Here is a 22,832-nt window from a genome sequence, read left to right on the forward strand (position 1 = left end):
AAGATATTTGGTCAAAACTTTAATTCAAGCTGCGTTTATCACATGCACACACCACTCTGCATGGGCAGAAAGGGTGAAAAAGCCTGTAGTACATTTTAATAGAAAGACAAACCATTTTATTATTATTAAAACCGGTTTTCTCTGAAAAGATCAGCTTTAATTAGCACGCCAATCTTTGTAAATATTACATATTAATCTGCAATTAAAATATTGCATTTATGTCTGAACTGTACAGCTACTGTATATAATTTGTACAGAAGTCACTGCTTTGCAAACAGGAGATCAAAATTATGCATGAAATAAAACAGAAATAATGTTTTTTGTTGGATTTTTTTGTTGTTAAATAATTAGCAGTTTGAGTGAAATATTCTCATGTTAAGCTGTAATTTGGTCCAAATGTGGAAGAACTGAACATAATGCCCTCGACATTTTGATGACGAAGCACTTTTTCCTAGAGAATTAAAGTGAAAACTTGGACCAACCTGACATAAAGCACATCCTGATATGAAGCAATCTACAACAAAATTATTCAATTTTTATGTCTGAAACTCATTAAAAGCAATAAATATTACCAGGAAAGACTCACATCTCAACACAGTTTTACATTCATTATATGTTTTCTACAGTTTTAATCACATTTTAATATAGCAGCATCTCCTGGGCAGCTAAGAAAATTGTGGAAAATTTGTGCAACGGAGCCAAAGTTAGGGAAATAATCGAGAAGCTACAACATTTCACAACCGTTCTTATGAATCAGAAGCATTCGTGTTTCGCCTAAACTCCAGACTCTTCTCTTTCTTTGCTCCAAGGTTTCTTCTTCGAAGTGCAAAAGCAAATTACTTTAATTAGGACGAAAGAAGCTGCAGTCCAACAGTGTAGGGATTCATTGTGGTCTTGCCGTAAACTGCATCAGTTGATTCGTCTGTTTACATAAAACAAAACAGTAAATATATCAAACTAGATATTTCCAGGAGGAAAAATAACATTTACATTTTTTTAAATGAAGATATATTACCTTCTTCTTCTCTGGAAGTACAGACGGATGAGCCACTGAACCACAAACGGCCAGATAACGGCGAAGGCCAGACTGGTTGGTGAAATGTCAAAAGGCCACCATGATGGATTCTAGGTGAAAGACATGCTTTTTTTATAAAAACGAAAAATAAATAAAGAAACAAAAACAGCAATATGTGGAAGAGACTTGCTACCCGATTCCTCTTGTTGCCTGGAGGCGATCCGTAGGCAGGCAGAGTCACTGATCTAGCCTGAAAACGCAACAAAAACAGACAAACAACTTTTAATTTCACATTCGTCCATCCGTCCGTCTGTCTGTCCATTCGTCCTGATCTGACCAGGTTGGCGGTTAGAGCCTCCACGGTTCTGATCCTCTCCAGAACGGTCTGGATGTCTTCCTGAACCCGGGCCAGCGCCACCACGATCTGCTCATCCAGGCTGGCTCTGGGCGGTACCGGTCCGGCCGGTTCCGGTCCGTCCCCACTGCAGTGCAGCTGGGATCCCGGACCGAGGGACCCGTAGCCTTGGAAACAGAAAACCGTCGTCGTTAGCGACAAAAGGACATAGGAACCAAACTTTCATTTTGAAAACAAAGTTTGAAAAGTAAATGGAGATGAAGTTCCATCTTGACATTTCATTTTGTTACATTTCTATCTGTCTTAGCATTTTCCCAAAATGTTTTGAATGGATGGATGGAGAGATGGATGAACAGTTGGATGTATTTAAATCCCCTCCCAGAGTCTGGTCCCGGTTCTACTGGGCCCTCTAAGCTCTGTCTAACTGGACTTCTAACTGTACCTGAATGTCCTGCTGGTCCGTCCTCTCCCCGTCCCCATCTGTCCAGCCTCAGAGTCGCTGCTCCTCCCGCCTCCTTCTCTTCCCCTCTGCGCCTCGCGGACCGATTCTGATCTTCCTCCAGGAAGTGACTGTCCTCTTCCTCCAAGTCGTCCAGAGAGCGGTTCTGCTCAGAGTTCTGCAGGAAACGGAAACCTTCAGTGAGTACCCCAGGAACTCTGACCCAGAGTCTGGTTCTGGAGTTTGGACTCGCCTCTTCCTGGCCGAACTGGTCCACAGAGTCACAGTACACTTCGCTGTCAGAGTCGCTGGTCACCTGGCTGGTTCTGGTGTCTGGAACATGGAGGATTAGGGTTAAACAGAACCAGGCCAGGTTGATCAGGCCTTTATTGATAGACACAAACTGATCAAATCTATTGATTTATTAATGGATGGACAGAGGGACGGATTAATGGAGGGATGGATGAATTGAGGCTGATTGATGGATGGCGTGTCCAACATGGCGGACATTTTGGCTCCTCCTACCTGCGTGGTGTCCGTTGATCAGAGGCTCCCTGGCGGAGGCGTCGTGCTCGTCGTCGGCTCTCTGATGGCTGCCATTGGTCAGGTGGGAGCCGCCGTTGGACAGCTTCCCATTCTGGAGCGACGCTTTGTGTCTCCTGGTGGAACTCTTCTTCTTGGGTTGAGTTGCTACAGGAAAAAAAACACAGTGGGCCAACAGGAAATACTCTTCATCTAAAAAAAAAAAAAAGAAAAGAAATCTGTGTTACCCTTTCTGATCTCCCTTGTGTCTTCATCCTCCTCTTCCTCTTCCTGCTCCACTTCTTCATTTTGTCTGAGCCTGGCAGGCCGGGTCTCCAGAGAGCCGTTCATCTCCATGTTTCTGATTATGCTTTTCGCGACACTTTTTGATTCCATCGAGTTCAGCATTGTTCCAAATCCTAAACAGAAAAATGGATTTCATCAAACTCAACCCAGAAATCTGAATATCTGATAGCAAAATCAGTGAGTAGGGCCTCAGGAGGCAGGAGGAAAAATGAGAAAAACAATGCAAAAATAAGTTTTTTTTAATTAATAAAACTTTAATACATTTTTTCAAATCACATTGAATCTATTTTTTACCATTCTTATAAAACATCAGTTTTAAATTGAATTACAGCCAAGTTCATAAAAAAAGTATTTTTCTGCTGAACAATTTTGAAAAACACAAAAACAAACCCTTTTTCCAAAAGATGTGTTAGGCAAAAACAACAAAAACAAAAAATACTTTTGGAAAAAAATAATTTAGGCCGTAATTTTGGAAAGGTGACAAGACAACTGTTTCAAAAAGTGGGGGCCTCCTGTCCTTCAGGGGGCGCTAAGATGCAAAAACCTTAAGAACTCAGGTCCAACTAAAATCAGAAGCTAAATTTATGCTAAATGAATGTTAAACAATGAATAAAAAATTAGGTTTCTTTACATATTTTGTAAAATATCCAAAGAAAATCATTAGCCAGAAGCTAATTCTATTTAGGGCTCCAAAGTAGGAAAAGCTCTGAGAACCTCTGTGCTAATCTATGCTTCAATATAAAACAGTGTTGCTATCAAACACTAAAAGCATACGAGCTAAAGCAGCACACAGATTCTACTCCACATCATGTACAGTCGCATACTTGCCTTCCAGTTGCCTAGCAAACTTGGTTAAGCGGGCTGAGCAGATCAGAGGCAAATTGTAAACAGTTAAGTTTCGTTTACTCGTTTCTGACTCCAGTAAGAAAAGAAGAGAAAAAAAGAACGCACCTGTGCTCAGGTCCGATATCTGCGTGATTTTTTTCTTCTCGTCAATCAGCTCATAGAACGGTCCGAGGATGCGAAGCAGCTCCTCCACCTCGTCTGTCATCGGCATTCCCTCCAGGATCTGTGGGTTGAAGCCAAATTACCGTTTGTTACAAAACCAGAAAAAAATTAACTGCATGTATGTCAAGATTTAAAGATTTATTTTGGAGCCAAGAAAGCATTTGGAGTTTCTCTTAAAATGTAGAAAGAGACGAATCTTCAGGATCACAACCATGAATTTTTTATACGGAGTTTGAAGAACCGTATTAGAAAAGGTAGATGGAAATGATAAAATTCAAAATAACTTCCTCTATGCTCTCTCGATGGGTTTTGACTTTTACAAACAAAAGGAGTTGATGGAAACACATTTGTTGAAAAAGGTAGCAAATATTTTCATCCACTGGTGGATTTGTGTCTTACTAAAGGCAGGAAACCCATCAAAAAACAAAAAGAGAGGGGGACTCTTCATTTTTTCTGAGATGTATTTCCTTAAAAGTGAATTACAGATGGACTAGGCTCACAACAGAGTGCTTTTAAATCTTTCCCTTGGGTACTGTTTTGCTAGGTCTCCAAAAGTCACCTCAAATGCTATTTTAAGTTCCTCCTCCTTACTTGACAGATCACTATTTCAATCTTAACTTTCCTAACTCAGACTGAAGCTAGCTGCTAACTGGACATATAAAAAATAACTGCCATGAAGAGTTTTTAAAACACGATGTATACCAACCAAGTTTTACAGTAATGTAAATTTGAAAGTTAAGGAAACCAACCAGCTTCATTTGGTCGACGTAGGCTGCCATCGCTTCTTCTTCAGACATTTCTCCAAGAGAATTCCACGCATCCCTGTTCCACAAATGTGAACGGGTAAAAAAAACTGATCAAATGATCCAATGTTGGATTAAATAGCTTTCAAACATCATCAGTTTTGCAAATAATTGTTATTCAGAGTTAAAGTCAGAATTTTTCCATGATTCTTTCCATAAAATAATTATCAAAGATTAAGAAACAGAAAGTTGCCTTAATACCCACACTGCTCTTAAAAATTCTTCTACATCTTAAAGGTGGATATTTCAAAATTTGAACAGAAATATTAATTAAAAATGAATATTCTTTGCCAAAGTTACGCTTGTTCTCTGCTTTTTAAACAGACCAAGTTTACTTAAGGTCAGTGTGTTCCCTGTAATCTGTGGGTCAAAGGTTGAGTAACTATGATTTACAACATTTTTAAGCAAATAGAGAAAACATCAACTGCAAAAACACAAAATCTTTGTACGCTTTTATTGGTCTAGTTTCTAGTGGAAATATCTTAGCACAGGATTTCCCAAACTTTTCCATAAAGTGGCTGCCACAAAAAGCATTAACCTCAGGAGGAAACATAAACACTCATTATGTTCATGTTCACTATTCAGTAATTATTACATTCATTTAGCATTAATTCTGCTTCGTGCTTCCTGATTTTACATGATTTAAATGAGTTTTGTGGAGGAAATGCATATTAAAATATTATGTCTATTACCAGATGATGCATGTTTTCAGCACAATCCCCTACTGTGACAAGAAAATACGTACTTTTTATATTAAACAACATCAAATTTTGTTTTATTTCCACAGTTCTTATGTTATTTTTAGCAGAAGGGTCCTGCAGGGCTGCCTCCTTTCATCTTCTTGAAATGGAAATGAAACTTTTCCATTTCTTGATTTCTTTGTTAGTTTGAGGAGTTTCATTAATTTGACTGGCAGAAATGATCATCAAAAATAACAATTATTTTAATTGTATTATATTTATTCTTTAAAGCTTGACTGAAGAACAGATAAATTTATAGTATTGATTTTTTTCCCCATTTTCCCTCTGACTTTTGCAGCCTCCACTTTTAAAAACAAACGTGTTTAAACACTTTTAAAATAAGACAAAACTAACTTACAAGTACCGGTAACTTTACAATACAACAGGAGCTTTTCTAAGTCGATAAATCCTTAATATTGAAGTAAAAGTATTACTTCACTAATAACATGGAAAGATTTCTTGTTATAAGTAAAATAATCTGCCAAAATTAAGAAATTTTTCATTTAAAACAAGCTTCTAAGTTACTTTTAACATAGTTTTATCTTATTTCAGCTGTAAGATATTTGCAACAGAAACTAGACAAAAAATGTTGGTAAGATTTTGTATTTTTGCAGTGTGCTGCTTTGTGGGTCAAAGGTCGCATTCCACACAGAGTCCAGAGAGCGCAGCTCGAGAAGGATCTCCAACTAGAGTCGTGTTTCACATGAAGAGCTAAAATAAAAGTTTTTATTTTAGTACCGGTAAAATAAAAACAAAGAAAAATCTACAAACCATTTTGCTTTGCCAACCGCGTCCCAGAAGCTGGGTCGGGGAATATTACACGGCCCGATAGTGGCCTGTTTATAGTAACTGTAGAACTTTAGCATCATGTCGTTTGACGGCTGAAAGGGACCTGAAAAACAAAACAACAAGTTTATGTAAACTGTGTTTCTAATGGATGGTAATGTGAACAGAGCTGGAATGGAGGCAGTAAAGGAGAGGCTGATCTGTGCTGCAGGTCTGGTGGCAAAGTGGATTAGTTAAATCACTCAAGCTGCTGCGGCGGCTCACCTGACACCAGGTTGGACTTAGAATCTGATTCAGGAAACTGCTTTTAAGGACGTAATCGAGACAAAATGGGATATGACACAATAAGTAGATTCAGAAAGGGCAAAATCATCTGTTTTCCAAGCTTTTCCCACTGATATATATATATATTTTTTTTATTTCTTATCAGGCTGTGTTTTACTACAATAAATCTGCTAATCAGAGAATCCTGCAGGTCAGTGACGTCCAAACTCTGACATTTTCAAGTTAGGGAACTCGAGAGCAACACGTGTCATTTATTTATAGTATGGACGCACGATATATCGACACTAAAATCAGTATCGGAAGACATTAGTCAATTTTTCAGCATATTGTATTGATCTGATAAATAAAACTGGACCAATATTAAAAAAGACCAAAATTGACTGAAACCTAAAATTATACTCAATAAAATAGAAACAAAACTATATTTATTGTTTTTACAACGATTTATGAATTCACAAACAATGATTTTAAAGAATCTTTCCTCAGATTAAAACATCTCAAAAGTTTTTTATTTGATGCTCTTAATTAACTGAAAAAAAAATCAGACTTGTGGTTTGCAAATAGAAAACTGCAAAGTGTGGCATGCATTTTTATTCAAATCCCTTTACTCCACTACCCCTAAATAAAATCTAGAAGAAATAAGACAAAACTAATTTATACAAAGCTATTCAGCAAGAAATTTGAGTTTGTTTTACATCACTAATTCCTAAATGTGAATAAAAAACGTTTTTTTTTTTTTTTCTGATGGCAGAGTTTGATTATATGTAGTCTGAACTCACATTTTTGTAAAGCTTCTTGCAGTGTTGTAAATTACTAAATAAACAAACTTAATTGCATAGGTTTTTATTTGATAAATAAATAAACAGCAAGAAATGTGAGAAATAGCCCTTTATTTCAGCCTGACCAGCTCTAACTTAAAGTCCTTCTGAACTGGTCAAACTGGCAGCGGAAGTCGCTGGTGGTCTTTACTCACCGTTCGGGGGTAAACTCTTGATAACTTTCACCGCGGCTTCGAACCTTTTCTGGGTCAGACGTTTCTGCTCCTCCGCGCTGACACTCTCCACCTCCATGTTGGTGTCAGTCGGTGACAGCTAGCAGGGAAACCTGCCTTGCAAAAAGTAACAAACACAAAACAAACACAGATCTGTGAGTTAGCTGCCTCTGTTTTGACTGATAGTAAGAGGATTCGGCCAGCTGAGTATGTAGGACACAGCAGCTCTTCTGCGGCGCAGCGTCAGTTGCGCCACTTCTTGACGCTAAATTCTGAAATGGCGTGAAATCGTCAAAAGTAAAAACTCTTAAAAGACAACACGCACCTTTCAACTTAATGTTTATCCAGCAGTCAGAACGCAACTTGTCCTTAGCCCTGAGATAGACGCCATGAACAGCAGATAAAGCTAAGCCGGAGTGCATCATGGGAGCTGCAGTTTTCTTCCAACGGTAAGTCCTACAAACGCCATAACGCTCAGGTTTCGTCCGAAAACGAACTCCTAAAAAGGTAGTTTAAAGGTTTCAGGGAACGGACTTTACTTGTTTGATGTAATTTTAAAAAAATGGTTCAGAATTTTTTTAAAAGCATTTTTTCCCCGTGTAAATGTCACTATTGCTAACGCAACTAGTTTGGAACTACACATCCCAGCATGCTCTGCAACGCATCCCATTTTCCCAGATCGAACCGTGATAGGTGACCTCGAAAGAAAAGTTAGAATTCTCACTCTGTCAGTTTTAGAAGTTTTTTAAGTTTTAGAAACTTAAAATGTAATAATTTGACGAGCAAAATACTGACACTGATGTAAAAAAAGTAATCAAACTTTATATGTACAATGTATATCTTTGAAATATATTGACTTATCTTCAGATGTCTTTATATTTCATTTTATTAATGTTTTGTTTTATTCTTTACAACACAGAACTGTGTTGTAAAGTAATAAAATGAATAATAGTAACTTTTATTTTATTATATGATTATAATCAATAACATTTTATTATTGTTATTACTATTATGTTATAATAATAACATTAATAACAGTAATGCCAGGCTCAACCCACGGATTTTCCAACTGAGTCTTATTACTTTTAGTTGCCTGTACATAATGTGCATGTGTATTTAAGATGAAGAAAAAAACATTATGACTATTTTAATTATGATTGCAGTGCTTGATTTCGAAAGTTGTGTAACTCTATTTATTTGCTGAATTTGTAATTTGTTGCCTCTATGATTATATATATAGGGTAGAGTATCACAAAATCATTGAGAAGTGAAAAACGTTTGTTTATGTTGTCTTTTTTATTTACATTTCTGAATAGGCACCTAATTTACACAGCCGTACTGTATTATGGCTGCAGGGGGCGCCCTTTCTTCGTCTCAGTTTCTTTCACTACACACTAAATGTAGAATAAAAACGTATTAACCAAGTTATGAAATTTGGAGGAGAAGGCTATATTTCATTATATTAGTCCTGCAATTGGAGACCATGAAAACACTTCACCCTCCACGGGTATTTTTTCTTCTTCTTTTTATTGGCCAATAATAGTCAATAGCCACATCTGAGTGACACCTCTTTCTCAACACAGACGATCTTCGAATTGAGTTTACGCCAAATCGGGGCCAGGAATCCCACAATACCAGGCGGAGGAGAAAAAGGAGGAAGAGGAGGAGGGTTTCTTTTCTTTTTTTTCCCCGAGTCAGAGCTGTGGGCTGGTGGCTGTTTCAATCAGAGGGAAGGCAGAGAGAGGGAAGGGAGGCTCTGCAGGGAGAGATGTAAGATGGCAGAGCTACAAATGTTGTTGGACGAAGAGATTCCGGCCGGGAAGAGAGCGCTGGTGGAGAGTTACCAAAACCTGACGAGAGTAGCCGACTACTGCGAAAATAATTATGTCCAGGTGAGAAAGTTTATTTTTTATTCTCGGTTATATTAGCAGGCCGACACTTTTATCCCGTTCTCTCCGCGGTTTGTGAGGTTGTTGGGACAGGAAATGCGGATACAGAAACTACTCTCGGGAGCAAATTCAGCTCGAAAAGCTCCCAGTTTTAACACTTGGTGCATCTAAAGGTGGTGCATTTGTGACCGTCGGACGTTTTAGTTTTTGTGATTTTGATCAAATGTTCTCCGTTTAAACATAGGGTGTGTCTACTTTTTTTAAAAAGTAATTAAACTGGGTTGGTTAAAAACTGCTCCCACTCTCACCACTGATAATAACGAGGACCATTTGATTTTACAGCAAACGCTTGTCTTGTTTTCAAATATATACTTCCACCGGACATGTTGAAGGGATATTATATTTTTTTTGCCTGGTATTTGTGGTTATATTTATTTTAGTTCTCAGCCTGCCAGTCAGCTCTTTGTAGGGTCGTTAAACACACCATTTAATACCACAAAAACAGTTAAAGTCTCCATAGGGAGCCCATTGCAGTTGTGGTATGACAATGTCTACAATATTCGACCTGTAAGCACCATGTTTGAACGTGGCTTTTTACTGTTTCTGCATTATTTTAATGCGTGCTTAAAGCTACTGGTCAGACCTTTCAGTAAAATTAGTCAAACCTGCTTTGTTACATATGCAACAATATATCAAAGCTGGTTTTTCTAATTGCTTTATTGGAAATGGTTCCTTTAATCAAAAACATCCCAACGAACAAGATTCCACTAGAAAATGATGGTGTGACATCACAGAAGGCAACTAAAGACTTTATTTCAAAATACTTGTTTTGTAGATTATTATTGTTTTGCTCAGTGTTTATAATTAAATTTTTATCAAATTGACACTTAAGATATTTTACTTGTACTCTGTATAGGCGTTTACCGTACTAAGTCAGGGCTCTTCCCCCACTTGTTGCTGTTCACTCCATAATGTTGTGTTTTCAATGCACATTTCTTTACAATCTACGCAAATATTCACCCAGTTGTGTCTTGGTGTTGTATTGGTATTTTCTTTCCAAACAGGAACCCAACATATCAGCTACAGAGGGTGTGTCCTTTCCAGTGGTACTCCCCAAGGACTCCCTGTAATTTAGTTTCCGTCCTTGTCCTGGGATTGTGTGTTTTTCTTTCTGTCGTTTTCTCTTTTTTCTTTTCTTTATTTTTTTGCATATGGTGCCCAATCCATTCCTTCCCAGACAACAACCGAAACAGTTTTGTTTTCTCATGAGCCCAATGTGGGAGATTTCCTTGTTGTGGAATCACTGTATGTGAGTGAAACATGAAACCAAGACGTTGCAATCTGAATTTCCCACAATTATGACACAACTCTGGCAAAACTGAGTCTGTTTTGACTCTTTGTTGGGAGTGTTGGTAACTGTCATGCTTAATGTTTAACAGGAAGTGTTATCTTGTACTTTGTGCTGCTCAAATAATCTGTTGATTTCCCACATGTTGTGTTAACAGTTTCTTTCTGGACCATGTTACTTAAAGTTCAATGTTTTAAATTACTTATCAGATCTGCAAAACTCTAAAAGGCTTTTGTAGTTCTTCTTTGCATGTTTAATTGTTTTTAAAAGAGTGAAGTCTCATGTTCAAGAATGATCTTCTTTAAGTAAACATACAAAATTACGAAGTGTAAAACAACGTAAGTCATAAAAATCAATCTAATCATCTTGACAAAATGGAATAAAATACATGAAAATACCAATAAAACATTTAGAGAGGGAACAGTCATGTAATTATGCTTTCTCTATTGATCTTGGAACATGTTTAGTCCAATTAAACTGCACAGTTTTAGGTATGGAGCATTGTTGCAGAAAAAGAGAAAAAGCCTTTGTTTCTGAGTTTTGCATGTCTGTTTACCTAAAATACACAAATGCAATATTACAATATGTTCATCTTATGCATCAAAATTGTTGCAATAAAAGAAAAAATCTCTAAATTGTGCAAATTTGATCAGAACATGGGGGAAAATATTAAATAATTGTTTAAACCCTCCCATAGCTCTTTTTTGTTTATTTTTGTTGTTTTTGTTTTTATAAAATAATGTCAATTTCTCATATATATATTTTTATACATTTTTTTAAATCAAACCATTTTCTGGTTTATGCTAAATGTCACTTTGATTTCAGATTACATTGAATTTCAGATTTTTGGAAGTTGTGATGAGGGATCTGTGATGCTGTGAGATTTTGTTTCCCTTTCATGGCATCATAAACTTTTGTCATAAACGAACATTTAAAAAAAAGTCTTATAATTCATAACAGAAACCTTTTGAATAGTGATCCAAAAGTTACGGTTAAAAAGTTCAGTGGACATAAATTCTCCTCCTTTCCTTTCGAAAACCTTTGGCGTGAGTGATTTTTGTTTAAACAGGAAACAAAACACTGCCAATGTTTAAAGTGTGGTGAGGTTTGATTGCTTTGACAGCAACAGGGGGAAGTAAGAAATTATAAAATGCTATGAAGCTGTCATCATAAACCTGTACATATCTGTAAATAATTGACTTGTTTTGTGATAGTTTATTTTAGAGTTGGTCAGAGGCTGTTATTTATTTTTTGTTTTATTTTTGTTTCAGTAAAAGTCACTACTTTGATGCAGCTATGGTTTTGGTCCATTAATAGAGACCCTGATCTCCCCTGGCAGCCACAGTCAGAGCTGAAAAATGTGCCAGAAAATCATTGTAGCTAAGTGCAGAACAGCAAGTGGGGGATTGAGTTGCCGCTGATGTAAAATTAGCTACAACTTTTCATGCAAAAAAAACCTCAATCTGAGTGCCGACGCTCAAAAAGAAGCAGGATTTGAAGCGTTTTGTGTGTCAGAATGAGCCGTCTCTCTTCTGACTCTACACTCTGCAGATCTACATGTCTCGTCTCGTCAAGCGCTCCTCCCTCCTGCGTTCCCATCCCTTCTTCTCTCGCTCTGCGTTCCTGTCACGGAGGCTGTGCTTGAGCTGCAGCATTCATGAGGCTTTTACACCTGACAGTCCGGTAGATTCGGTTCGATCAGAAACCAAAAACCATCTAAACCATTGAGAAACCTGTTCAATCCCTCACCCACGGTGTCCGGATCCTTAAGTCTGAAATTCATGCATCAAAAATTAAAGCCGTAAAATGTCTTAAAAACATTAAAAATAAAATTAACATGGGCTTTAAGTGGTGAATCACAGATCTTAAATTTAATCTTGGCAAGGCTATTTGATCATATATTCTTTTTTTTGTCTCTGTATTATAAGTTAAGACTTGGTTCTAAAAATATTGACTTCATTATCCTGTTATTATGACTGTATTATTATTTATTTTGACTTTATTCTCTCAATATTACGACTTTATTCTCAAATTATTACAATTTCTCGTATTATTTTTACTTTTTCTCATACAAATTCTAATACTATGACTTTACTATCATAATATGAATTTAGTCTAAAAATATTCACTTTATTTCAAATATTATTACAACTTCTCATATTCTTGTACATCTTATAACATTCTAACTTTATTCTCGTATTTTTATGACTTTTCTTGTAGTTTTATTTATTTTTGTTTGTTTTTTTCTTAGTGTGGCCCCGATAGTCCGTCATACTGTTAGGCAAAAGGTTGAGTCACAAGCAGACGTCTTCATTGATCTGTGGCTCACTTCTAACATACCCTTGCTATTATTCCAGCACACTTTTTTTGCATCTCTAATGAGTAAGTTCAAATTCATCGCTAGTTGGCTGGATGAAGTATGTTTCTATAGAAATGTCTTCAATTCCATTCACATTGGTCTTAAAAAGTGTTAAAAATCAGTTGTGGGATCCCTCTTTTGTCTTTGGTAAAAGACCCCCAGTCATTTCCCCCACTAGCCCTCGACTCTTGGGTTATTTTTGGTTATATTTACCCAGAATGCCCTGTGTTTTAGTCCGCTTCCTGATTTTGGAGCCATCTCCGGTCCGATTGTCATCTACATTTGCATAGTTCACTTTTTAGACCAGAGTTTGGATTTTTTGGATAGATTACGGATTCCCATCTCCCCAAACAAACCAAACTTTCTAGAGATAAACGGACTTGAGTTTGATTAAAGCAAACTAATTGGTGTGAACAACTTTCTCACTGAATCTAGGGGTCAGACTGCATGTGATAGACGTATGACACACAGACTGGGCAGAGTGATGTTTCCTGTTTGGTTCTCTGGAAATGCCTTCAGTATTTGTCAGGAAGTGGGGTATTAATAGACAGACACGCGACTTTAAGACACTTGGGCATGAATTTTCTGATCAGGGTTTTATCAAAAATAGTTTCCTGTTTTGTCAGACGTTTGTGTGTCATGTTTTTGGAGAGTTTGTGGTTTAACCTCTGTGACAAAGACGAACAGACTGCATGCAAAGTGGCCACCTGGCTGTGTTGGTAGGACAAACCGAGGACTTGTGCTCATATTCAAAACATTTTTAATGAATTACAGTGAAACCATTTTAACCAGCTTCTTGACGCCATGTTTCTACCTCTTGCCATCTATCCCTCCTTTTGTCCTTCCTTTGAGTCCTACATCCCTTACCCCCTTCTTTCCATCCTTGTGCTTCAATCCTTTTCTTTCTTTCCTTCAATACTTGCTTATTTTACACCTTAGTTGTTTTTTAATTCCAGCTCTAAGATCTCAGCAGTTTGTCTGATGTGGTTTCAGTGTTTTGCAGACGGTAGATGGTAAGGTAGGAAAGGGGAAATGGAAGTGTGATGTGGACACCAGAAGGTCATAAGTCTGACTTTGCTGAAGCAGCAGAATGCTCATGAGGTTTCTGTTTTTACACATTATATCATTGGTGAAATCTTATTTATTTTTTAATAATATTTACTTGCAGAGGTTTATTCTTGTTTGGGATGGTTAAAACAAGTTTAAATTCACTCTCTAGTTTCTCTGCTTTACAGAAGTGCTCAAATTACAGCTAATATCTGGTTATTGTCCATCTCTCGTTATAGAGGCTCGACTATCGTGGCTGGTTTGGTAAAGTTCACTTATGTGCTTAGTTTCCTTTACTAACATCACTTTTAGTCCAGACGTTTTCAGTACGACCATCCCTGACGCTTGATGTTTGCCTGCTTTACCAAAACGAACTGGTTTTGGTGCTCATTTGGGATAACTGCTCTAAAATCCTACTGCCACCATGTGTCATAGTTTTTACTGTATGTCTGAAATCCTCATTTTGACTTTTCTAAGCTTACAGTGAAACCCCACCTGTTAAGTTTCTGTGGAACGTGTCTCGCAGTTATTCGTAGAACGTTTTATGGAGCGGCGAAACCTGAAACTGCTGCTGCGTAGTTACTCTGCAGGTTGTTGCTAGGTAACCAAAGGATGAGAGTTGCTTGGTAACCAATGAGTGAGGGAGTTAGTTGACATCACCAATTTTGCTTAGCTAGCTGTGAGAGGTTGAACAGCTAGTCTATCCTCTGCTGACAACTCCCAGAATGCTGTGCGGGTTTTAGATTGGAGTTAAGTGAAATGATTGAATCAAATAAATTATCTATTGATATGTGTCTATTGTGATATAAGTTGTTGATTTATTGATATTGGATTCAAAATCAAACAAACTATCTTGATCCCAAAGGAAATGTAAGTGATAAAACCAAAGCAACTATTGTTTGGTGCGGTGGTTTTCTAGCTACAGGCTAATTTACAAACCCAGTCCTTGGTTGGAAATTTCAAAGACAGTAAAATAGTTTCAAAGTGCTGGTCTGATTTATCGGCTGTTTGGTTCTGGTTTCCCAGTATAATTAATGCTGTTTTTTTGGTTGTTTGAGCGTGACTGATGTACATTTCTTTTTTGTTTTTCTGCTCGTTTTGTTTACCATTAGCTTTTTTGTCCTTTCTCCATCTCTTTTTGCAATGTGGACTGTTTTTATTGCGCCCTGCGGCTCTCAGCCGACTATTCAGACCCATCCGTCCTTTCAGCCAACCAGAGTAAGTTTGGTCCAAGCTGAATTGTGACCTAAATGGTTCAGTGTTAATCAGCAGAGAGAAAATCCTTAATAAAATGCACAGTTCTGTTTAATGGCTGCTTCCTTTCTCAGTAGTTGTTGAACCAATTACTGAGTCATTTGGTTGGGGTTAATGAGCTTGCTCCATATCCAAACGTCCCCTTTGTGTCCTTGTTGACACATTTTAAATGGCGTCAGGTTGAGCTGGACCTTATGGCCTTTCTCTGAGCCACCATCTGCCTTGCTAAGGCGAGTCCGAGAACAGACTCTTGAGTTAGCGTGTCACATTCAGGACAAGGTTGAACTGAAGTCGTTTTATCTTCAGAGTAACTTTTCTCTACCTCACCCCCTCAGGTAGATTGTGTGGGTGTCCACATTCCCACAGTGTGAGGTAGGGATGATGTGTGGCTTTTATTTCTCTGCTTCAGGGAGCGTTGGTCCAGGGACAGCACTGGTCCGCTTAAATGTTCAGGGAAAACATGCAAAGTAGCATAGAAATTATGTTAAAATAAAATAGAAACAGTAGATGTCAAATAAAATTGGATACACTTAAAGCTTAGCTGTCATGCCATACTTGAAAATACATTTTTAAAGCAAAGTAGTTATACTGTTGTACTGGTAACAGCTGTGATGATCATAGCTGCTATAATTAACATGTTTTCCATTTTGCAACAAAATTTTGAATAATGCACATTATCCAAATTTCTGAAACTGAATTACATTTATGAATTTATAAAAATCTAAAAAGTATATTTAAATAAGCTGAATGGTATCAACTCTCACTCTTTGGTTACCTAGCAACAGCCTCTTGGGTAACTTGCGCATCAGCGGTTTCAGGTTTCTCCACTGTTCCTCATAACTGCTTAAAAGCTTATCGCGTTTTAAGTGTTTCATATCAGTTAATAACGATAATTATTGATTTAAGTGTCTGAAATACTTAAAACACTACCATGGCATTATTGTTTATTTTGAAGCAGTTATGAGGCACAATGGCAGAACCTTAAACTGCTGCTGCGCCACTTACTCAACAGGTTGTTGCTAGGTAACCATACAACGAGAGAGTTGCTCGGTAACCAAAGAATGAGAGAGATGAGACTTTTCTCTGCCTACATCCCCCAAATGCTGTACGATTCTGGATCAGAGTTCAGTGAATATTCGATGAATTGAATATTCTATTAGATATATTGATCACATGTTTATTCTATTGTGCATTATTGATTGTCCAGACATTCCCTGGTAGTTCACCCTTCAGTTTTGTAGCAGTAGATGATCACTAACTGGCTTGTCCAACACTTAGCCAGCTCCTAAACACGTCCGTCTTGTAATCTCATTACATGGTTTCACCTCACAGCCTGGCGGACGGGGGAATATTTGACATCCATGTTGATAAAGCGGCTCTCTGCTCACTTATCCCCACACCACCCGCCATTGCAGTCGGGATTGATGGCTCATGTGGCGCTCCGCGACCTTTCAGCCTTACATCTCTTCTTCTGTCCGTAATCTCTGCAGAAGGATTCCTCAACAGCGCTGGGAAGTTTTTATTTGATCAACATGTTGCAGAATTCCGGACATTCCTGGATTTTTTTTGTCTTCCTGAGCGCAGTTCCCTTTGGAGAAATAGGAGCGCGTGAACGTGTTCAACATCTGTGCAAAGCCAGGCCCAGATCAACAGCCGAAATGTGAAGTTTTTTTTATTGTGAAATGTTCTGACATGTTTGACCGTTCTGGGCAGATTCATGGATTATTTTTCTCATATTTTGTCACATTAAATCAACAAAGCTCTCTGTATTTTGTTGAGATTTTATGTGATGGACATTAAAGTAGTTCGTCATTGTGAACTGGAAGGAAAAATAGGATTTTTCAATTGTTTATACATTTTTTAAAAAGTGTTTGCTTATTCAACCCTCCAGAGTCTGATTTTTATTTATTTTTGTCTATTTTCTTATTTATTTTTTTCCGCTGAAAAGCTTACTCTAAACCTCAATTTTCAAGCATAGGCACATATTTTCAATTGGATTCAGTTCTGGACTTTGACTGGGACAGATCCAGGCCTCGTGAGTCTGGCACGTTTTTAAGGTTTTTAATTTGCAAAAAATAAAGAATAAAGCTCAGATATATATTGAGTTTTATTGTAGCATAATAAAATGTGGAGAATACTAATGTATATGTAGGTTTTTGTTTGAGTGTTTTCATATTTCTTGGCCCTTGAACTCGTCCTCAGGGAAATCGTCTTCAGTCTCCGTCCAACAGGTCGGTCCTGACTGGAAAGCATTGTCTTTATAAACATGGCTGCACATCTGTGGCAGTTATCTCGCCAAACTGGATTGATGACAGCCGGCAATGGCTGCCGCTCCCTTTCATTTCGCTGAACTTCATTGGCCAATGGATTTTTGAGAAACCTTTCATTCTCCCACGCTGGATTTTACTGCTAGCTCTTTTTGTGCAATGGTTTGGTTGTCTCGCTTTAGCTCCCAGCTACATGCTTCCTGTGAATTGCATTCCTCTACACACTTCCACTGCTTCCTGGATAGCATAGAGCCTCTCTTGCTCTGTCATTACCCGGCTCTGAAATATGAGACAAAATGCCGCAGGAGCACCGAGAATGAGCTCACCTCATTCTCCGTCTCTCTTGTGTTGCTTTTGGCTCTGATCAACACACACTTTGTTTTATTTTTCTTTGCAGATGTCTCATTCTGCGCTCTGACTCATTTGCTTCACTCCTGACATCGTCCTGTCGAGATGCAAAGCTGTTTAGTCAGGGGATTTGTGCACAGAGTGGCGAATAGGCAACGAGGAAGCAATCAAGACCTGCTTCACATCTCCGAAACCAGATTAGAGCAGGAATACAAAAATGCATGTCTGCCTCTGTTTTATTTGGGTTGCAGCTTCAGATTTACTACAGAACCTTAGATATCGTCTTCCAGGGTTTCACTCAGAATGGGGCAAACTTTCACTTCACTGGATTTGGAGTGTTTTTAATAATCTGGTAGACTGGGTTTGATTTGGGACAAAAATTGCAACATTTGTTGCATTTTCAGCTGCTGTGGTTTGCTTTCACACGGCAATGTGTCAAATGAACTAAACCAGGGGTGTCAAACTCCAGTCCTCAAGGACCGGTATCCTGCAACTTTTAGATGCGACTCTGCTGCACCACACCTGAACAGAATAATTAGGTCATTAAGGCTCTGGAGAACTTATCTAGACAAGAAGCAGGTAATTAAACCATTTCATTCCAGTGTTTTGTATCTGTGGCACATCTAAAAACTGCAGGACACCAGCATTTTAGGACTGGAGTTTGACACCTCTAAACTAAACCCTTTGAAAAACCTGTTCCCCTTCTCGCCTGTGGTGGCGCTGCACCAGGAACTACAAAAGGAAGTGACACAAAAACCTCTGGAGACGATATGAAGCGCAACTTTCTTCTTCACAAAAAATGGAGAAGCGTCAGATTTTACCAGTTGGAGGAATTGGAGAAAGACCACGACCCATTTCTGCTGCTGGCACTAGATTTGAATGTTTGTTTTGGTTGTATTTACCCAGAATGCTCTGCACTATAGTCCACTTTCTGCTTTTGTAGCAGTCGCTAGTCCGCTTAGCGTTCAAAGCGCTCCAGAGTTCACTTCAGCCAAACGGAGACTGAGGTTTTCAGGTGGACCAGTTTGCTTTTTGTTTTCAGTTTGATTACACATTAACACCTCCCCAAATGAAGGTGTGAAATTGATTTTTCTTAAAGAAATGCATGGCATAATAAATATGTGCCAGTTCAAACCACAATCACAATAAAAGAAGGCACAGTTAAACCCCAAAAGCCATTTCAAATAGATGTGGAAGTCTTGGGTTTTTTTGCAATTTTTCTAAGCAAATCTCATACGCATTCACAGTCACCGATTGTCATATAAAGCTGTAACACTTAGAAAATCAAATAAACATGACAGATTTTTATTATTTCTGCTTGAAGACTTTATATGTTTAATCCCTTTCCGATTGTTTTTGTAATATAAAAAAATCTGTAATCTGGATTGAAGCAAATAAACATGATCTCAGTGAACCGTTCAGGAAATCTGCTCCTGTCACCGGCCCAGATATTCCCACCATGTAGCTTTGTCTTGTCTTAATCTGTTCCTATCCAGATGTTATAGCATCCAGTAGATTATGTGATTTTGACATGATGAGGAATCTCCTCTCCTTTCTAAAGTTGTTATTGCTCAGCACGTCCACCAAAAGGACGCAGTCAGCTCTCCAATCTACGGATTGATTCTGGGTTGGTGGCTGAATCATTAACGACTCCAGTTGATTTTTTTCTTTTTCTCGTGACCAAATGTTTCTTTTCTTCCCGTTCTGCCTCCTAACCACTACCACTACTAGCACTAGTTATCTGCTCCTCAGCCACTGCCGGAACCGCCCACTCCCTGCTTCAGCAGCCTGTTATGAAAGCCCAGTGTTCCCCCTCCAGGCATGGCTTTTTGGACTGAGTGAGCAGCAGAGGACCAGCTACAAAGCGATCAAACGTCACCGCTAAGTTGGAGCCTGGCTTTTAGCTTTCGTCCAGTTCAAAGAAAGATGTCTCAAAATTCTCACCACGCACTACCCTGTTGTCGCTTTAATTTTAGATAGTGGAAATACTTGACATGCTTGAAATGACACCTCACACCATGTTGTTTCTTTTGTGTTTTTGCCAGATTTGACCTCTGAAGTTTATTTTGTAAGCTAGCTCATCATCCGTTAGCTTATTTGTTACTGAATGCTATGTTGGCTTCTTGCTAATATAAATGTTTCACACACTTTTCTTGAATTCCTTAAAAATCTTTTTTGGGTTTTTAAACACGTAGCAGCTAAATTGTCAGCATGTCCAGCAAGCTAATTAATGTAGCTGCGAGCATAAGAAACTGGCATCATTTCCAGGGTGATATTTTGGTCTTTCACTAAATGATGAGCCACTTGGATGACATTTAGGTAGAAGTGAACCACTTTAAGCTGTTGTCGAATATTTTTTTGTCGACAGCTAGCATGTTTATTTAGAATGCTGCTAGCATACTTTTATCTTGTGCTAAATTGCTGTTTTACAGAAATAATGAAACTTTCAGAATAATATTTTTTATTTTTTGAAGCGGCATTCAGCTTCTATGCATCACACATCTAGGACAAACATTCGGAGAACTGTAAAATAGCCAAAACACTGACTTCCTATTCTAAATCCCCACCTGTTTAGAGTTACTTTTGTACCGTCATAAATGAAACACTGGAGATAAAATTAAAAATACGGGGCTGCAAATGACAGGGTGGCGTTGGGTCAAATGTCAGATCCATGCCATATTTGGTGCAATTGCACTCTGGAACTGATGGAGGCGCTATCATCTTTTTTTTTTGAAGTCCTTAATTTAGGTCATTGTTGAAATATTTTAAATGTGAAGCACAAAATGTTTACAATTTACTGTTAAAAATCTGGTAAATAATTTTTAGTTTTGATACTGCTAGCGTACCTTTCTTGTATGCTAACCTGGCCTTTTACTTAAGAATTAACATTTTAGTGTGAAATGTCTTTTTTCTTTCTCTCTTTTTATAATACAATTCAAATTGAAAGATACTTTATTGTTTCCAAAGGGAAATTACATATATTTGTTTCTATTTTGTTCTGTATATTATTTTTGCTCTATTCTGTGAGCTGTTTTAAGATGCTGCTAGTTTACATTTACTCTGTTTGGCCTCATGTTAAATAGTTTGCACTTCAAAAGAAGATCATCCTATAATTAACATCTTTGAGTTTGAAAATTTTCCAGATGTCAATTTGAAGCAGATGTGTTTTTTGTTTGTTTGTTTTGTTGGAAACATGATAGATGGAGAATCTGATTCCTAGCCATGCTGAACTTTTATTGCTTTGTTTAATCATGTAAAATGCCTTCAAAAGAAGAGTGGCATGTGTGGAATGCGAGCCTGAGAGAAAGCTGCATGCCTTATCTGAACTGCTGACCTCATGTGGCTGCAAAACCACACACAAACTCCAAGATGAGATGTTGTAATAACATTAGGAGTAAATTGGTTTATTTTCTCTCTCTTTAACCAGTGCTTTGTCATGTTTTTGTGTCAGGCCCAGGACAAGAGGAAAGCCCTGGAGGAGACCAAAGCCTACACCACCCAGTCCCTGGCCAGCGTGGCCTACCAGATCAATGCCTTAGCCAACAACGTCCTGCAGCTGCTGGACATCCAGGCCTCGCAGCTGCGCCGCATGGAGTCGTCCATCAACCACATCTCTCAGGTCAGAAAACGTGCTGCAGGCCAAACAGCTGGGCATTTGGGTTTTACCACTTCTCACACAGACGATGCTGTTTTTAAAATGGCCGTCTGAACAAGACACGGTTCCTCTTACTGCTGTCGTTTCTAATCGAGGTCTGTCTGGTGTTGTAATTACCTTAACAGGAAATGGTGGTTTGCTTCTTTTTCTGGCACTGATTTTAACATTCTACAGCTCTAAAAGATATTCATTTACGATAATCAGGCGTTTAGTGTGTAGCTGTAGAGTTATATGAAATGACTGAACTGTAGTCCATTCACTAAAACTGCCTGAATTTGAAGATTTAGTTTTTTTTAGAATATCTTTCCTGGTTCATTCAATCAGATTATCAAGCAATTTATGATGACCCAATTAGAGATATTAATATCCATTGAATTGAATATTGAAAAAAGAAATCTAGATTTGGTACCAATCCGTAAGGGTGGATCTATTCAGTCTAATTCTACGCTTCATCATTTATGTTATATTATTTTCAGAAGTTCTAATTGCAATTTTGAAAACATTTAAAAGGAGGTTTATTGTTGAAAACTATTGTTTTTGTCATTTTGTTTGGCTGACTGAACAGTTTAGTTATTTTTTGTTTTTGACCAAACTTGGCATATTTAAATGAGCTGTAATGGTGCTAAGTTATCAAATAAGTTAGTAATTCACTACATTTATGTTTGCTTTTTTAAAAAGGTAACTTTTTAAGTCAGTTCAGCCCTGTTTTTTGTTTTTTGTATTGGCTGAGACTAAACCTCCGATATCTGAAAAAGTGAATTGGTGCATCACCACACACATTGATCAGAAATTTCTGATTCATTTTAATTGAACTGTATTTCTTTTGTCTTGAAAATCTGGTGCATTTGGGGAGGTGTGAATGCTAAGCTATCTGAAAACCCCCCAACAGTAAGAAGGGGACGTCAGCACAGAGCATTCTGGGTAAATGAAACCAAAACAAACGCTAGCAGGAGAAATGTCTTGGTTTTTTGTTGTTTTTGTTCTTTCAAGGCTAAAGAGAAATCTTATAAAGAGAAATCTTATAACCATTAAAATCTGCTCCATTTTTGTTTACATTTTGCGAAGACGAACGTTGCGCTCAGTGTCTTCTTCTGTTGTTTTGTTCAGTAGTTCTCGGTACAGCGCCACCACAGGTGAGGAGGAGAACAGATTTTTCAAAAGGTTTTGTTGGTTTGACTGCAGCAGGTAAAAATGTAACAAATGTTGCCATTTTGGATCAAGGTCACCATAAGGTCATTTTCTGCTAACATGACATGACAGCTGCTTGATCCACATTGGGGTAGAGACGGTTTTAACAGGAGAACTCCCAGCTTAGTTTACATTCTTGGACTTTTGTCTCCACTGGCTGACATGAATGGGGAATTCCTTTGCTATATTTAAACCTAGTCTTGTGTCCTTTATGGTTCTCGTAAAGC

At 37.9% G+C, this 22,832-nt stretch overlaps 2 protein-coding genes across 12 annotated transcripts in view; one reads left to right on the forward strand and one right to left on the reverse strand.

Annotated features, from left to right (window-relative positions):
* Positions 1 to 4: 4 nt before the first annotated feature.
* Positions 5 to 7,761, reverse strand: acbd5a (acyl-CoA binding domain containing 5a). Of its 2 annotated transcripts, XM_055020991.1 has the most exons (14): positions 7,576 to 7,761; positions 7,233 to 7,363; positions 5,960 to 6,080; positions 4,395 to 4,467; positions 3,589 to 3,706; positions 3,466 to 3,498; positions 2,580 to 2,750; positions 2,335 to 2,499; positions 2,063 to 2,142; positions 1,813 to 1,987; positions 1,353 to 1,537; positions 1,209 to 1,265; positions 1,016 to 1,125; positions 5 to 922 (listed from the first exon to the last, which is right to left on the reverse strand). In XM_055020991.1, the coding sequence occupies exons 2-14, from the start codon at positions 7,327 to 7,329 to the stop codon at positions 910 to 912; spliced, it is 1,398 nt and encodes a 465-aa protein (XP_054876966.1). In that variant the 5' UTR covers positions 7,330 to 7,363; positions 7,576 to 7,761; the 3' UTR covers positions 5 to 909. The 2 variants fall into 2 exon arrangements, with proteins under 2 accessions (XP_054876966.1, XP_054876967.1); XM_055020992.1 differs by lacking the exon at positions 3,466 to 3,498 and having other exon boundaries at positions 7,576 to 7,752.
* A 1,122-nt stretch (positions 7,762 to 8,883) lies between these two features.
* Positions 8,884 to 22,832, forward strand: part of abi1a (abl-interactor 1a) — a 42,370-nt gene continuing 28,421 nt past the window's right edge. For 8 of the 10 annotated variants that reach the window (XM_055020888.1, XM_055020889.1, XM_055020893.1 and 5 more), the window contains exons 1-2: positions 8,928 to 9,142; positions 21,214 to 21,381. In XM_055020888.1, coding sequence (XP_054876863.1) covers positions 9,026 to 9,142; positions 21,214 to 21,381 — 285 coding nt within the window. In that variant the 5' untranslated portion in view covers positions 8,928 to 9,025. Of the gene's footprint in view, positions 9,143 to 21,213; positions 21,382 to 22,832 lie in introns of all 10 variants that reach the window. The other 2 variants (XM_055020895.1, XM_055020898.1) reach the window with 2 other exon arrangements.

The sequence above is a fragment of the Poeciliopsis prolifica genome, unplaced genomic scaffold (genome assembly GCF_027474105.1).
Source record: "Poeciliopsis prolifica strain line A6 unplaced genomic scaffold, Auburn_PproV2 SCAFFOLD072, whole genome shotgun sequence".
Taxonomy (NCBI): Eukaryota; Metazoa; Chordata; class Actinopteri; order Cyprinodontiformes; family Poeciliidae; genus Poeciliopsis; species Poeciliopsis prolifica.